A 17,380-nucleotide genomic window follows, 5' to 3' on the forward strand; every position below is an offset into this window, starting at 1 on the left:
GTGTTTAATATTAATTTAAATCTCTTTTTTGTACTTTTTAAAGAACATACAGTCTTTTTCCACTTGAAGTCTTGCAAAGAAGTTCTCATTGTTTCTGTTGACCACACAGCAAATATATTAATCAGATGTACATTATTTTTGTGAGACAAGAAATGGATATATACCAAGAAAATAGTTGTGATTTTACCTCCTTGCAGCTTGTAATACAGACAAAGAAGTGAATTTAAAGGGACAGTCTACACCAGAATTTTTATTGTTTAAAAAGATAGATAATCCCTTTATTACCCATTCCCCAGTTTTGCATAACCAACACATTTATATTAATAAACTTTTTAACCTCTGTGATTACCTTGTATCTAAGCCTCAGGGCCGGCGTTTTGTATTAGGCAGTATAGGCTGCTGCCTTAGGGCGCACCAGCAGGGGGCGCTGAGAGCAATGCTGATTATTCTGATTATTGCCGACACTGCTGCCATTAAAAAAAAAAAATTAAAAGTATTTTTTTTATTTTATTTGATATCTGTCACTCACTCTGTGTGCCGAATCCAGCACTCCCCCCCCCCCCTCCCGATGTGGTGTCAGTGAATTCTGTTACGTATGTTAGTTACTTATGTTTTACTTATGTGCACTGAGCACTACAGTCAGTACACACACTGTCTGTTGATGAGTTGACCCGACCGCGACGGCCGGCCGTCAGACTCTCAGAGCAGAGGCGCTCAGTGGTGGATCATGATTGGAGGAGGTAGGAGGACTGGTGGTGAACCGCGAATGATGACAAGCCAAGCCCGAGGGAGGCGGACGCGGAGGCGGAGTTTACTTGTCTTGCGCGCAGCACACAGCCATCAGCCACAAGCAGCCTACTTGATGACGTCACTTACTCTGAGTGACTGTGAGAGGGAACGGACGCCGGTCTCCACGTGACAAAGGCAGCCTGAGCCAGCCAGCCACCATCTCTGAGCCTCAAGTGGCGACGTGACTCGTGAGGAGGTCTCAGGTTAGGTGGGTCCATCCCGGTCGAGGTGAAGTTGCAGTCCCAGAAAGCAGCCAGGCCAGGACCACCAGTTACTGCTTACGGTAGGATTTTCTGAAAAATCATGGTGACTGTCATGTCAACTCATCATGGCGTGAGCCTTGATGGCTTAAAGCCGCTTAATTATAATTTAATTGCGGTAAAGGTCAGGAATGCATATGATAGAGGCTGTGCACTCAGGGTGGGAGGAGGGGGTAGTTCTTAAATCTGGCTATATTGATGTATATGACCAAGCACTGGCATGCTAACAGGCAGCACCATTGACAAATGCAGGGAGGGAGGCTGAGATAGACTGTCTGTAACAGAGAAGGCACCCCAGACCTACAGGACCTCCGGAGTCATACTATGATAATCTGTGGGAAATAAAGGGCAGGAGATAGTGTAATGTGTAAACGGAGGATAGCAGAAAGGCAAAGCTAAAATAATGTAGTGTTAGCAGGGACACAGAACAGGTGATCATTTTTTCCTAACACTACATTTTATTAACTTTGCCTTTCTGCTTTTTACACTATCTTCCCCTCCCCTTTATTTCCACAGATAGTATGACTCCTGAGGTCCTGTAGGTCTGGGGTGCCTTTTCTGTTACAGTCTGTCTCAGCCTCCCTCCCTGCAATTGTCAGTGGTGCTGCCTGTCATTGTATAACAGGTGTCAGAGTGCACAGCACCACAATGCATAAACCCCTTTAGCAATGCCAGTGCTTGGTCATAGCCATCAACTGAATAAAGCCAGATACAAAAACTACCCCCTCCTCCCACCCTGAGTGCACACCAAGTTCAACTAGTCACTTACTGTGTACTCAGTTGTGTACTACCTGACTGCTGCAGGGGCTGGATCCAATCTCTGCACTTTGAGCGTCAGTCAGTGCAGCTGAGCAGTGGCACAGTAAATGACACTATACTTCCTAAAAACTAGACAGAAAGGGCCACAACCAGCCCCTTGCTAGCAGTAGGCAATGTGGGAGTTGCAAGGCCCTGGCATAGTCCACTAAGTATTTGCTCAGTTTGCCTGATGGTCAGTCAAGGGTGCTTGTAACTCTTTGTAAGGCTGTGAGAATTTGCACAGGGCTGTAAGTCACTGTATGCTTAAGATTGAATCCTACATAATCTTATTTCCTTTTTCTTAACATTCTGTTCTAAACAATCACACACACAGTCCACCTGAATCACTTTATGAGGCTTTGAGTATCTGCACAGGGCCCCAGTTTGGGAGCTCTGTCCTGCTATCCATCATTTGCCTATTTATGTTCGTGGACCACTTAAAAATAGAAATGACAAACCCTGCCCCTAAACCATCATGTCAAGCCTATGGACACCCCTGACTTCACTGCAGGCCCTTTCCCCCTGGTTCCTTTTAGAGGGAAAAAATGGTTGAAAAGTGTATGTGCATCTCTTTCATATTTTTCCTTTTATCCCCATTCTCTCTGTAGCTCAGTCACTCTTTACCCCTTCTGTACCTATACTAACAACCAAATCCTCTAGGATGTACTTGTAGGAAATATGCAATGGGAAGCATATTTGAGATAGCAAGCACACAGAACAGGTGAGAATGATTTCCTATCTCAAAAATGCTTTCCATTGCATATTTCCTACAAGTACCTCCTAGAGGGTTTGATTGTTAGTTATATATAGTTATGCAGCGCAACTATTGTCTGATGTGTTATGCAGCACAACCATTGTTTGATGTGTTATGCAGCACAACCATTGTCTGATGTGTTATGCAGCACAACCATTGTCTGATGTGTTATGCAGCACAACCATTGTCTGATGTGTTATGCAGCACAACCATTGTGTGATGCGTTATGCAGCACAACCATTGTCTGATGCGTTATGCAGCACAACTACTGTCTGATTTGCTATGCAACACAACCACTGTCTGATTTGCTATGCAGCACAACCACTGTTTGATTTGCTTTGCAGAACAACCACTGTTTGATTTGTTATGCAGCACAACCACTGTCTGGTGTGTAATGCAGCACAACCACTGTCTGATTTGTCATGCAGTGCAACCACTGTTTGATTTGCTTTGTAGTGCTACCACTGTTTGATTTGCTATGCTGCACTGCCATTGTTTGATTTGCAATGCTGTGTTACCACTGTTTAATTTGCATTTAGCTACCAATCAGCCAGTGCTGCTCCTAAGCTTACATTCCTGCTTTTCAAATACAGATACCAAGAAAATGAAGAAAAATTGATAATAGGAGTTAATTAGAAAGTTGCTTAAAATGTCATGTTCTAGCTGAATCATGATAGAAAAAATGGGTTTCATTTCCTTTTAACTAGCAATGGGATGTTATGTAATGGGGGGGGGGGGGGCGCAAAATGTATCCTCGCCTGTGTGGCCAAAAATCCTAGCACCGGCCCTGCTAAGCCTCTGCAGACTGCCCCCTTATTTCAATTCTTTTGACAGACTTGCATTTTAGCCAATCAGTGTTGACTGATTTTTTAACCTCTGTGATTACCTTGTATCTAAGCCTCTGCAGACTGCCCCCCTATTTCAGTTCTTTTGACAGACTTGCATTGTAGCCAATCAGTGCTGACTCCTAGGTAACTCCCTGGACATGAGCACAAAGTTATCTATATGGCACACATGAACTAATGCCCTCTATTTGTAAAAACATGTAAAAAAATTAGCATATTAGCCTACCTAGGTTTAGCTTTCAACTAAGAATACCAAGAGAACAAAGCAAAATTGACTCTAAAAGTAAATTGGAAAGCTGTTTAAAATTACATGCCCTATCTGAAGTTATTTTTTGACTAGACTGTCCCTTTAAAGTGATGGTCAAGTATGACTAACTACATTGTGCGATCCTAATAGAACTACAAAAATAATGTGACTTTCATTCATCATTTCGCAATATTCATTATACTTTGTGAAATATCTTATATTATTTTCCTACCTTACTAATATCCATCCTCCTCCCGTCGATCGTCTGCCATTGTTTTTTCAGCGGTCACGTGTTTGTATTCTCCAATGACAGTACAGGCCACTCGGGGAATCAGCTCTAAGTCAATACACGCTTATTCAATTCTGCGCATGCCCTAGCTCTGGAATCGCATCCTAACCTCTGTCAATGTATTGAATACAGATTTCTAACACATGCGTGTACAGCGTAACGAAGGCTGTAATGCCAGGGCAGTGACGTGGGGAGGGGCGGGTAGATCTGTCGCCGGGAGGAAGCAAATTCAAGGAAGTTAGTCATGGGGAGGAGCAATGATCGTAACGAGTAAGCACATAAAATAAGTATATATATATTTTGAAATAACATTAGGTACAGTTAATATATGCGATTTTGATTAAAAATACATGTGGATTCCAATTGTAATGAGCAATAGTGTAAAATGGACCATCACTTTAAGCCCATTTTTGACAGCCAATAACAAACACAATGTAATGATATTTTCACATTGGTTATTGGTAACATTTATAGATTTGAAACAAATTACAGGAATAGGGGACAAAATGAAAGAAATTAAAGAAGAAAAAATATATTGCAAACTTATTGTCTATTACAGTTTCAAAGTGTTTCATATCCTTTTGAAGAGAATGAAGAGAATACAAACTAAAGTTAATGTTTTAATCACCTTATATTTGTATGTGCTATTTTCATTATACAAATGTTCCTGACAGACATTATTATAAACTGATGAAGTGTTTCCTTGACATAGAAAGGTTTAATGTCATATTGTACTACAGGTTGTGTGTATTTAATTCCTTTAGGGGATGCTTAACATTCACAGACAGAATTCTGTTAAGGTCGCACAGTATTAGCTGTAATGTTAATTAAAGGTTCCAAAATACCCTGAAAAAAAATAAGTGAAATGCTCTGTAGATGTTTAGTGGGCATTGCAGATCAGATACAAATGGACATTATCAATAATTAACCAAGGTAATTTAGAGAAGAGTAAGACAGACTTATAATGAAAATTAGACTTGGAAAGGTTACGAGAAACTATTTTTTCATGATGTTGTATACAGCCAGGAAAATAATTAGAGATTTTTGTATGCGTTAGAGGTATTCTTCTTAATCCAAAGGGGTTAAAGGGACATCAAAGTGTCTGGTTTTTACAACATTGTACTACAAACATTCTTCCTTTTTTGCCTAAAAAGGCCTAGATTACAAGTGGAGCTCTGCACTCAGGGTAAATCAGTAGCGCTTGTTTGTTTGTGCTGGTATTACAACTTGAAAGTAGAAAGTTACCGCTCCAGCGATTGACTCAGACGCACTAACATCTGGAGGTTGGATAACATGACAGCTTTAAATTCCTTTGCCCATGGACTTCTATGGGGTGCGTTTTAAAAACCTTTTCTTTTTTTCGCTCGAGTGCTATCTCGTAGGTGCACTGGGCCAACTGCACTAAAGCCGAAGGTGCGTTAGGAATACTTCAAATACTTATGTACTTAACTTAGAAGAAAACATTATTTTTAATTTATTGTTTTGTAAAATATTTTTATAGCTATATATCTACAGTATATGAATAGATAGATATTGTGTATATAGACATATTTAAAAATATATGTTTAAAAATAAAAAGAACATTTTCTTCTAAGTGAAGAACATAGAAATTTCAATTATTTATTTTGAAAAATGTAAAACATTAAAATTGTTTAAAAATAGTACTACATATTTCAAGGTATTAGACTGGGAGGAAGGTCTCAGCATAGTGTGTGTGTTAGTGTGTATATATATATATATATATATATATATATATATATATATGTGTGTGTATACATGTTTATATGTATATGTATTTATTTATATATATATATATATATACAGTATATATATATATATATATATATATATATATATACACACACACACATGTTTATATATATGTATATGTGTTGATATATATATATATATATATATATATATATATATATATATATATATATATATATATATATATATATATATATTAGATATTTAAATTAATATGCATTCATAAAACACATATTTGTTTTGTTTTCACAAAATGAGTATCCAACAAATGCACAAACTCATTTAAAGAAAAAAAATATATACTAACAAAATGAATTTCCTTTAAATTAGATTTAAACGGTAAATTACTTACCTATAGCACTAGAGTTGACACCTTTTCTATAACAAAATACTCATTAGCTTATTGGTAACCCTATATAACCGAGATAATCCCGACCCATCTTTCTAGAGCCCAGGTGACAATTTTTCACCTGCAGCAAAGGAACATTTACATTAATTTTAATGAAAACGAATGTATATGTTACCGAATATTCAGTATTCATTTTCTTTAAAATTAAATAATCGGAAAAACAAATTTTTTAGTATAATTGTTACAAATAATCATACCGAAAGGAATTATTTGCTGCTGCAGAAGTCTTGTTTTGCAATATCTTATTATATCTGATGAGGCCAATTAGGGAGAATATGTAGCAGGGTTAGGCTTGTAAGTCTGCAGTGCCCGATTCCAATTCTCATAATTGGAAATCACACTATTTTTAAAGTTACATTACATGAAAATGGGACAACATAAATAATATATAAATAAAATCAAAGTTTTTTTTACTGTGCATAATTTAACACTTTATATTACAGTCTCAAATTGTTTCATCACCCTTTAAATTTAAAGGGACATGAAACTATTTTTTTTTTCTTTTATGATTCAGATAGAGCAAAAAATTGTAAACAACTTTCTCAATTTTGCGTCATTCTCTTGGTATCTTTGAAGGAGCAGCAATGCACTACTGGGAGCTAACACAACACATCAGTAAGCCTATAAAAAGAGGCACACATTTTCAGACAAAAATTAGCAGCTGTCTCCCAGCTCTTGAGCCTACCTAGGTATTATTTTCAATAAAGGATACCAAGAGAACTAAGCAAGTTAGATAATAGAAGTAAATTTGAAAGTTGTTTTGAATAGTACGTCCTATCTCAGTGTTTCCCAACTCCAACTCCTCAGGACCCTTAGCAGCCAAGATATTCATTATATCTTAACTAGAGCACAGGTTAAATCATGAGCTGATGAGTGAGCTGATTATTTCACTTGTGCTCTTGTTAAAGGGATAGTCTAATCAAAATTAAACTTTCATGATTCAGATAGAGCAGCAATGTTAAACAACTTTATAATTTACTCCTATTATCAATTCTTCTTCATTCTCTTGCTATATTTATTTGAAAAGCAGGAATGTAAGCTTAGGTGCCCACCCATTTTAGGTTCAGAACCCTGGATAGCTCTTGCTTATTGGTGGCTACATTTAGCCACCATTTAACAAGTGCTACCCATGTGCTGAATCAAAAATGGGCCGGCTCCTATGCTTACGTTCCTGCTTTTTCAATAAAAGATAGCAAGAGAATGAAGACATTTTTTAATAGGAGTAAATTAGAAAGTTGGTTAAAATTGAATGCTCTATCTGAATCATGAAATAAAGAAATGTAGGTTTTGTGTCCCTTTAAGATATAATGAATATCTGGTCTGTTAAGGGCCATGAGGATTGGATTTAGGAAACACTGGTCTATCTGAATCATAAAATAAAAATTGTGTTTCATGTCCCTTTAAACAGCTTTTGACATTTATCCAGGCAAAGCTATCACCGTGTCCATTTAAAGTCAAGCGAAGTCAGGCTTAGAGAGTAAGTATTCTCAAAAATTCAACAGAAAAACTCACATTGGCCAGTTTGGAAATTATTTGACTTACATCAGCCTTTCACCTGACATGTATTAACTTTATTCTCATAGGCTATATAGCATTTGTTTGATTTCAAATGAGTTTAAAACTTTTGCAGATATTGACTTATTAGCAAGAACAGAGATGACATCCAAATATCTGTATAAAAGTAAAATACTATAATACTATTCACAATATTAATATCATATTTAATTATTATCAATGTTACTATCATTTATTCGTAAAGACAGACAAAATCTGTAGCGCTAGAATATTATTAAATTAGAAATTAAATAATATGATGATTGAATAATATGATGATTTTATAATATGATGATTAAATCATATAAATTACATAATTTAAATTAAATTAAGGTTATAATCTAATATTCTATGACTCATTAAACTTGTTATTGTTTGTCCAATTTAAGGTTGTCTTCACTTTTCTTCATTTTATTTTTTTCCTGAGGAAGATGGTATGAAACTGTTGAGACACATGTAGATATATTTTCTATCTATCTATCTATCTATCTATCTATCTGTCTTTCTATTTATCTGTATCTATGTTTATTGTATCTGTCTATCTATTTCAATCTCTCTCTCTCATTTTTAGGCAATCTCTTCTTTCAAATGAGGGGTCACACACCAAGTTGGTCACTGTTCCAACAATGACCATGTTATAGAATTAAATGGATGGTTGCCTCTTTAAAATATGTGCTTCTATCTATTTTTATAGTTTAAAGAGAGGTTTCCCCACCCCCCATGATTTTGTTTCATATGCCTATGATTCTATCAGGTTATTGCTAATTACTTGGGCATATGAGCCCCCAATAGAAACAGTAGCACTCTTTTAATCACCTGTGTTCTAGAGCAGGGGTCAGCATCCTTGGGCCCCCAGATGTTTTTGAACTACATTTCCCATGATGCTCAGACAAAAGAGTGTCTCAGCATCATGGGAAATGTAGTTCCAAAACATTGGGGGGGGGGGCCAAGGCTGCTGACCCCTGTGCTAGAGGGCATGTAACCTTTTTATTCAAAACAGGGGATCCCCTACTTTAAAATGGAGGGAGGAAGATGGATCTATGATAGCCCCTCCCCTCTTATTAACAGGCAATCACAATTCTTAGTTGGACAACCAACCCGTCATTTGAAAGAGGAAGTTTCCTCCTTAACATTTGTTTTTTTTATATTTGAATATTATACATGCGGTTATGTAATGGTAAATAAAAGGTTTTATTATTGCTTTTTTACTCCTCATTACACAAGTGTGCCATTTTCGCCTGCTTGAACTGTTTTTTTACAGCAAGAAAATTATTGTATCCTTTTAATCACACTTTATAGACCCCCATAGAGTACTAAGATGTAATTTAAATCCAGAACTGAGAGCTCAAAATGTAGTTTACAGTTATCACATTGATACATTTTATATGAAGTATATACATTTCAAGTGACATAGATAATTAACCTTTCTTTGCTGATCTATGAGGAAAACCCAGTATGGGTTATCATTGCAACAAATATTATATTTGGCTAAAAAAAAATATCCTGCTACAGTAGCAGTCCCCTTGAGTTGTGAAATGTGAAAACACAGCTTTTTTTTTTTTTTCAATTTATAAAAACAATAATAAATAAGAACATTAAAATATGATTAGTCCACATTTCAAGCCAAATAAAACATTCATGGGTTCAATGTAGGCACATGTAACTGGATATGTACAGAAACAGTCAAATTGTGTAATTCTCTGTTACCCATATTTGATAAAATACAAACCAAATAGCATTATTGTTGTAAAATTCTGTTAAAATTCAAAACCTAACAAATAAAATCTCAATACTGATTTATTTTTATCAGGGGAGCAATATCTTGTACAACGGTGGAGTTACCCATTGACCATCTGCCACTCAGGGGAATTACGTGTCACAATATGTCATTCCAATAAAATAGTACCATATTTTAAATAATTTCTATTACAAAAATAATTCTTTGTGTTTTTTTGCCTTCTGTAAATAAATAAAACATGTTTTGTGAGGATTAGATTCTTATTCTAGACTTTGTGTATTTAAAACATTTTTTTTTAGAGAGCTGTAATTGAGAGGGGAATATACAATGTTCAGTTGAATAGGTTATGCACAGAAATATTCAGTATTTTTACTGCAATAGATTTTGGGATGTGATATGCAAATAAGGCTTGTAATGTAACACTTTTTTGCTCTAAAGAGACATAAAACATATTAGTACAGTGAGACTGTACAGCATACTAAGGATGTTTGTAAAATACAGTGGGATTATTTTGGGGGGGGGGGTAAATGAATAGCGCTTGTATGTTTGCGCTGGTATTACAAGTTGAAAGTAAACAGTTAGCTCGAGAGCAAATGACTCAGGTATGCTAACACCTGGAGGTTGGATAACGCGACCACGCTAACTCCTTTTCCGCCACTTCTATGAGGTATGCTAAAGCTTTCTCTTTTTTTTTTTGCTCAAGAGCTAACCTGAAGGTGCACAAGCAGAACTGTGCTAAAGCCCAAGGTGTGTTAAAAAAGGGAGTTAGCGTGGTTGCGTTATCCAACCTTGCTGGGCCTATGGCTCTTATGACGTCTATATGCCGTCAACATTTATGTTTCTATGCTTCTAAGATTACTTCAAATAATTATGTTCTTCACTTTGAAGAAAGTTTTCTTTATATTTTTAAATTTATATAAATATATATATTAGACTTCTGCAGCCAAGACATTTTCGTTTGACGAAATGCTCATAACAAATATTCAGGGAAATTGGTTTCCCGGAATATTCATTGGCTGCCTTATTTGGTATCCGTTTTGTTTAAAACGAAATGAATACTGAATTTAGGTAAACATTTATATTTGTTTTTGTTAAAACAAAGCAAATTTAATAGAAGTAAATTGGAAATCATGAAAGAAAAATTTGGGGTGTTGTGTCCCTTTAAGCACTCTATGGCAGTAGTGTTTGCAGCTATATATAACATCGCTATAATTTTTTTCTTAGTAGAACATAAAAAAGCACATTTCTTATTTATGAGTTGATCAGCCGATACACCATCAGTGTGTTCTTTCAGTAATCACAATCCAAAAAAGCTTCTGATCTTAATACCCCTCAAGCTTGGCCAAAAAATAAATTTCCCGATTTTATAATCCAAAAATCAAACGTGCACCATTACTGACAAAAAAAAATAAAAAATTGTGATTTTGGGGGGTTAGCGATCACATAAAAGATTGAAGGGGCTTTATGCTGAATAAGCCCTTTTCATAGTGTAAAGTGATGCTAATAGGTTACATGGATGCTATTAACCTGTTCTGCTCCGAAACCAGAGAGATATATGTGTATGTCTATTTAAAGGGATATGAAACCCAAAAACTTTCTTTTGCGATTAAGACAGAGCATTCAATTTAAAGGGACAGTCTACACCTGATTTTTTATTGTTTAAAAAGATAGATAATCCCTTTATTACCCATTCCCTAGTTTTGTATAACCAACACAGTTATATAAATATACTTTTTACCTCTGTGATTACCTTGTATCTAAGCCTCTATAAACTGCCCCCTTATTCCAGTTCTTTTGACAGACATCCATTTTAGCCAATCAGAGCTGGCTCATCTGAACTCCACGTGCGTGAGCACAGTGTTATCTATATGACACACATGAACTAACACCCTCTAGTGGTGAAAACGGTCAAAATGCCCTGAGTTAAAAGGCGGACTTCAAGGTCTTAGAAATTAGCATATGAACCTCCTAGGTTTAGCTTTCAACTAAGAATATCAAGAGAGCAAAGCAAAATTGGTGATAAAAGTAAATTGGAAAATTGTTTAAAATTACATTCTCTATCTGAATCATAAAAGTTTATTTTTGACTAGACTGTCCCTTTAAAAATAAAATACAGTTCACTTCAATAATCAAATTTTCTTTGTTGAAAGGTAGGTATCTGGAGCACTATATGGCAGGTAATAGTGCTGCTATCTTGTATGTTTGCGCTCTATTTTTGCAGATGATACTAAGTTAAGTAAGGTCATTAGGTCAGTGCAGGATGAACTTTCGTTACAAAGGGATCTGCAAAAATTAGAAGTATGGGCAAGTAAATGGAAAATGAGATTTAATACGGGAAAATGCAAGGTTCTACATTTTGGAAGTAAAAATAAGCAGGCTACGTATTATTTAAATGGGACAAGACTTAGCCACATAGAAAAGGAAAGGGATTTGGGGGTAGTAATAGATAACAAGCTAAAGATGGGCGCACAATGCAGGGCAGCGGCTACAAAGGCTAATAAGATACTAGCATGTATTAAAAAAGGCATTAATTCAAGGGAGGAAAGCAGAATTCTGTCACTATATAAATCCCTGGTAAGACTTCACCTTGAGTATGGAGTGCAGTTCTGGGGACCGATTGCAAAAAAAGATATTGCAGAACTAGAAAAAGTTCAGAGAAGGGCCACAAAGTTAATAAGGGGAATGGATAATTTAACCTATGAGGAGAGGCTAGCCAAACTGGGTCTATTTTCTTTAGAAAAAAGGCACTTGAGAGGTGACATGATTACTTTATGTAAATATATACAAGGCCCATATACAGAGATGGCAGAAGCTCTTTTTATTTCAAGAAAATTGTTTGTGACAAAAGGTCACAATTTAAAGGGACATTAAACCCAAAAAAAATTCTTTCATGATTCAGATAGAGAATACTATTTTTAAAAAGTTTCCAATTTACTTCTATGATCAAATGTATTTAATTCTCAAGTTATTCTTTGTTGAAGAGATACCTAGGAAGGTTTTGTGCACATTCCTGAAGCCCTACATGACAGGAAATAGTGCTGCCATCTAGTGCTCCTGCTAATGTATAACAGCAAAAACTGCTGCTATATAGTGCTGCAGACACGTGCACACTCTTGAGCTTACATTTCTGCTTTTCCAATAAGAATAACAAGAAAACAAAGAAAATATTATAATAGAAGTAAATTAGAAAGTTGTTTAAAATTTGATATTCTATCAAAATCATGACAGAAAAAAATTGGGTTTTATGTCCCTTTAAGGTTGGAGGAAAGGAGATTTAATCTCCTGCAACGGAAATGCTTTTTCACTGTAAGAGCAATACAATTGTGGAACTCATTAACAAAGTAGGTAGTGCATGCTAATGCCCTAGATACATTTAAAAATTGTTTGAATACATTTCTGTCTAGAAACCATTCATGGATATGATTGCTTGTATTAAATGGGTCACCTTTTAGTGAGATTATTTAAGCTTAACTGGAGCTTTTTGTAAGTATTTTATATTTGTTTAGGTTGAACTCGATGGACTTCGGTCTTTTTTCAACCTCATCGACTATGTTACTATGTTACTATTAGGGATGGGTGAATGTGTTTATATTCAAATTCAAATGTTAGAACGAATGTTATTGTAGAAATTCGATTTACATAATAGAATGTTGATAAGAACGAATATTCTTAAAAATTAGATTTTTGAATGTTAGTTACAGTTTTCGAATGTCACATTCGAATAGAATATCACATTTGAATCGAATATCACATTCGAATTTGAATATTACATTTATTAAACACAGTTGTAGACTAGAAATACTATTTCAAATTTGAATGTCACATTCGAATTTGAATATTACATTTCGAAAATTGAATGAATACATAGCTAAACATTTTATTATTCAAACAAATATTTTGGAATTTTATTGAAAAATCCTAAAACGAAAAATCGAAAATAGAATGTTAGAATGTTATATAAACATTCGTAATTATATTCGAACGAACGAATGTATCAAAATTCGTTTTAAATTTCGAATTTTTAGAAACATTCGCCCATCCCTAGTCACTATGTTCTAGCAAATAGATAACATTCTTGCAAAACTGCTCTCATATAGTGCTGCAGACACGTGCACTCTTCTGAGCTTACCTCCCTGTTTTTTAACAATAGATCCCTAGAGAACAAAGAAAATCGGGGGGGGCGGCAGTTATTTTAGCTGTGGAATTAGATAAGTGAAAAAGGTACCATACATGTCTTGTGAAGTATTGAGAATTTAGATTTTGATTAACCAAAAAGGAGTGATACAAGTAAAGCACCATTATTAATATTCATTAAACCGATAATGTAAAAAATACAGCAAATAAACAATGAAAATGGCTGATAGTGCTCACGTATACAATAAAATATGGTTAATTTGAAACTGTTGTCAGAAACATTTTTGCAATAAAGTTGCTTTTGTAAAAACACGTTTTGAAAAAATTGATCACAGCTTGAATGATAACTTTTAAAGTGCACTTGCACCCTATACTCATGCTATGACATCATGCACTTGACTCACATGTAATTGGTGGATGAGTGCACAAACAAGTATATCGCAAACATATTTCTTATGAATTGATATGTTATTGTATCATTTTGTTATGTTGAATAATATGATGCTTGTGTGCATGTAAAAAAAATGAAATATAGTTGACATAGCTCTGATTAAAACATTCCATTTTTGTTATCGTTTAGAAGCTACACTGCTTCCCATTTTATAATTATACTGATATATATTTTTTGTTCTTCCATATTTTAGGAACTTAATGCCAAGGACATTAGAAGGACAGATTACCATGGAGAAGACTCCAAGTTACTTTGTTACCACGGAGGTGCCAAAACGTATTTACAACATGTCAAGAGACACCAAGCTCATTGTAGTTGTGAGAAACCCAGTAACCAGAGCGATCTCTGACTATACACAAACCTTATCTAAAACCCCATCGCTTCCTAGTTTCCAAGCACTAGCTTTTAAAAACATCACCACAGGACCTATAGATACTTCCTGGAGTGCCATCAGAATTGGGATCTATGCTAAACATCTGGATAACTGGCTTCAGTATTTCCCTCTCTCCAAATTCCTTTTTGTCAGTGGAGAGAGACTGGTCAGTGACCCAGCTGGAGAAATGGCCCGTGTTCAGGACTTTTTGGGACTCAAGAGGGTGATAACATATAAACATTTTTACTTTAATAAAACCAAGGGCTTCCCTTGTTTAAAAAAGTCAGAAGGAAGCAGCAAACCCAGGTGCCTAGGCAAATCCAAAGGCCGAACACATCCTGACATTGATCAAAATATACTGGTGCGCCTTCAAGAATTTTATCGTCCGTTTAATATGAAATTCTACCAGATGACTGGGCAGAACTTTGGCTGGGATTGATATGGTATTTAAAATTGTTGGAATAGATCAGATGCCAATATTCTATATGGGAACCTATCCATTACTGTTCCTTCTTGAAACAAAATGCTCTTTACCCTACTCATATATACTGTATATATATATATATATATATATATATATATATATATATATATATATATATATATATGAATCCAAAGTTATTACGGCCCTCTGCTTTTATATATGTATATATATATATATATATATATATATATATATATATATATATATATATATATACTCTGCATTAGTTTTGCCTTTATTCACTTATTGTAAAGACTTCAGATAACAGTGTAAATATTATTATTTTTCACTCACATAAGTGGAGATGTTCAACTATGATTTCTGGGAAAAGTTCATTACCTTTTTTTTTTTTAATTGTAATACTTATTTATACCAGTGGGAAAGATATATATATATATATATATATATATATATATATATATATATATATATGATGAAAACAGTAGAGACCAATGTTTGAAGCACATGAGAAAAATAAAAAATATTATATGACATGATCATTTAATAATTATTTATTGCATGTGAATATATATCTGTGTGTGTCTGTGTTTTTATGTGTATGTGCGGGCATATGTGTGCATGTATGTGTGTTTGTGTGTATGTGTACCTGTATATACATGTCTGTTTTTGTGAGTGTGTGTGTATATGTTTGTGCGCATATGTGAGTGTACCAGTGTGTGACTGTGTGTGTATGTGTGCATGTATATGCGTGTTTGTGTGTGTGTGTGTTTGTGTGTATATGTGTGTGTGTCTGGGTGTATATGTGTGCGTTTGTGTATGTGTATGTGTGCATGTATATGTGTGCATGTATGTGTGTGTGTGTGTGTGTGTGTGTGTATGTGTGCGTGTATGTGTGTGTGTATGTGTGAGTTTATGTGTGTGTATGTGTATGTGTGTATGTGCGCATGTATGTGTGAGTGTGTGTGTATGTGTGCATGTATATGTGTGTGTGTGAGTGTGTGTACGTGTATTAGTGTGTGTATGTGTGTGTGTATGTGTGCATATATATGTGTGTGTGTATGTGTGAGTGTGTGTATGTGTGTACATCAGTGTGAATGTGTGTGTGTATGTGTGCATGTATATGTGTGTGTGTGTGAGTGTGTGTATGTGTATTAGTGTGTGTATGTGTGAGTGTGTGTATGTGTGTACATCAGTGTGAATGTGTGTGTGTATGTGTGCATGTATATGTGTGTGTGTGTGAGTGTGTGTATGTGTATTAGTGTGTGTATGTGTGAGTGTGTGTATGTGTGTACATCAGTGTGAATGTGTGTGTGCGTGCCAGGGACGTGGAGTCAGGGGAGGCAGAGCCTCACCTGTCATAAATAGAAAATAATAAAGTAAAATAAAACAGAAATAAAAAAAACATAATTTATGCTTACCTGATAAATTCCTTTCTTCTGTAGTGTGATCAGTCCACGGGTCATCATTACTTCTGGGATATTAACTGCTCCCCTACAGGAAGTGCAAGAGGATTCACCCAGCAGAGCTGCATATAGCTCCTCCCCTCTACGTCACTCCCAGTCATTCGACCAAGGACCAACGAGAAAGGAAAAGCCAAGGGTGAAGTGGTGACTGGAGTATAAATTAAAAAATATTTACCTGCCTTAAAAACAGGGCGGGCCGTGGACTGATCACACTACAGAAGAAAGGAATTTATCAGGTAAGCATAAATTATGTTTTCTTCTGTTAAGTGTGATCAGTCCACGGGTCATCATTACTTCTGGGATACCAATACCAAAGCAAAAGTACACGGATGACGGGAGGGATAGGCAGACTCTTTATACAGAAGGAACCACTGCCTGAAGAACCTTTCTCCCAAAAATAGCCTCCGATGAAGCAAAGGTGTCAAATTTGTAAAATTTGGAAAAAGTATGAAGCGAAGACCAAGTTGCAGCCTTGCAAATCTGTTCAACAGAGGCCTCATTCTTGAAGGCCCAAGTGGAAGCCACAGCTCTAGTAGAATGAGCTGTAATTCTTTCAGGGGGCTGCTGTCCAGCAGTCTCATAAGCTAAACGAATTATGCTACGAAGCCAAAAAGAAAGAGAGGTAGCGGAAGCTTTTTGACCTCTCCTCTGCCCAGAGTAAATGACAAACAGAGAAGACGTTTGTCGGAATTCCTTAGTTGCCTGCAAGTAAAATTTTAGAGCCCGGACTACATCCAGGTTGTGCAGTAGACGTTCCTTCTTTGAAGAAGGATTTGGGCATAAAGAAGGAACAACAATCTCTTGATTGATATTCCTGTTAGTAACTACCTTAGGTAAGAACCCAGGTTTAGTACGCAGGACTACCTTATCCGAATGAAAAATCAAATAAGGAGAATCACAATGTAAGGCTGATAATTCAGAGACTCTTCGAGCCGAGGAAATAGCCATTAAAAATAGAACTTTCCAAGATAACAACTTTATATCAATGGAATGAAGGGGTTCAAACGGAACGCCCTGTAAAACATTAAGAACAAGGTTTAAACTCCATGGTGGAGCAACAG

At 35.6% G+C, this 17,380-nt stretch overlaps 1 protein-coding gene across 1 annotated transcript in view; it reads left to right on the forward strand.

Annotated features, from left to right (window-relative positions):
- The window catches only part of HS3ST6 (heparan sulfate-glucosamine 3-sulfotransferase 6), a 100,929-nt gene extending 85,985 nt beyond the window's left edge, over window positions 1-14,944 (forward strand). The window contains exon 2 of the mRNA XM_053695110.1: window positions 14,232-14,944. Within this exon, the coding sequence (XP_053551085.1) occupies window positions 14,232-14,850 (619 nt within the window). The 3' untranslated portion in view covers window positions 14,851-14,944. The remainder of the gene's footprint in view (window positions 1-14,231) is intronic.
- Window positions 14,945-17,380: the final 2,436 nt, after the last annotated feature.

Source organism: Bombina bombina, chromosome 11 (genome assembly GCF_027579735.1).
Source record: "Bombina bombina isolate aBomBom1 chromosome 11, aBomBom1.pri, whole genome shotgun sequence".
NCBI lineage: Eukaryota > Metazoa > Chordata > Amphibia > Anura > Bombinatoridae > Bombina > Bombina bombina.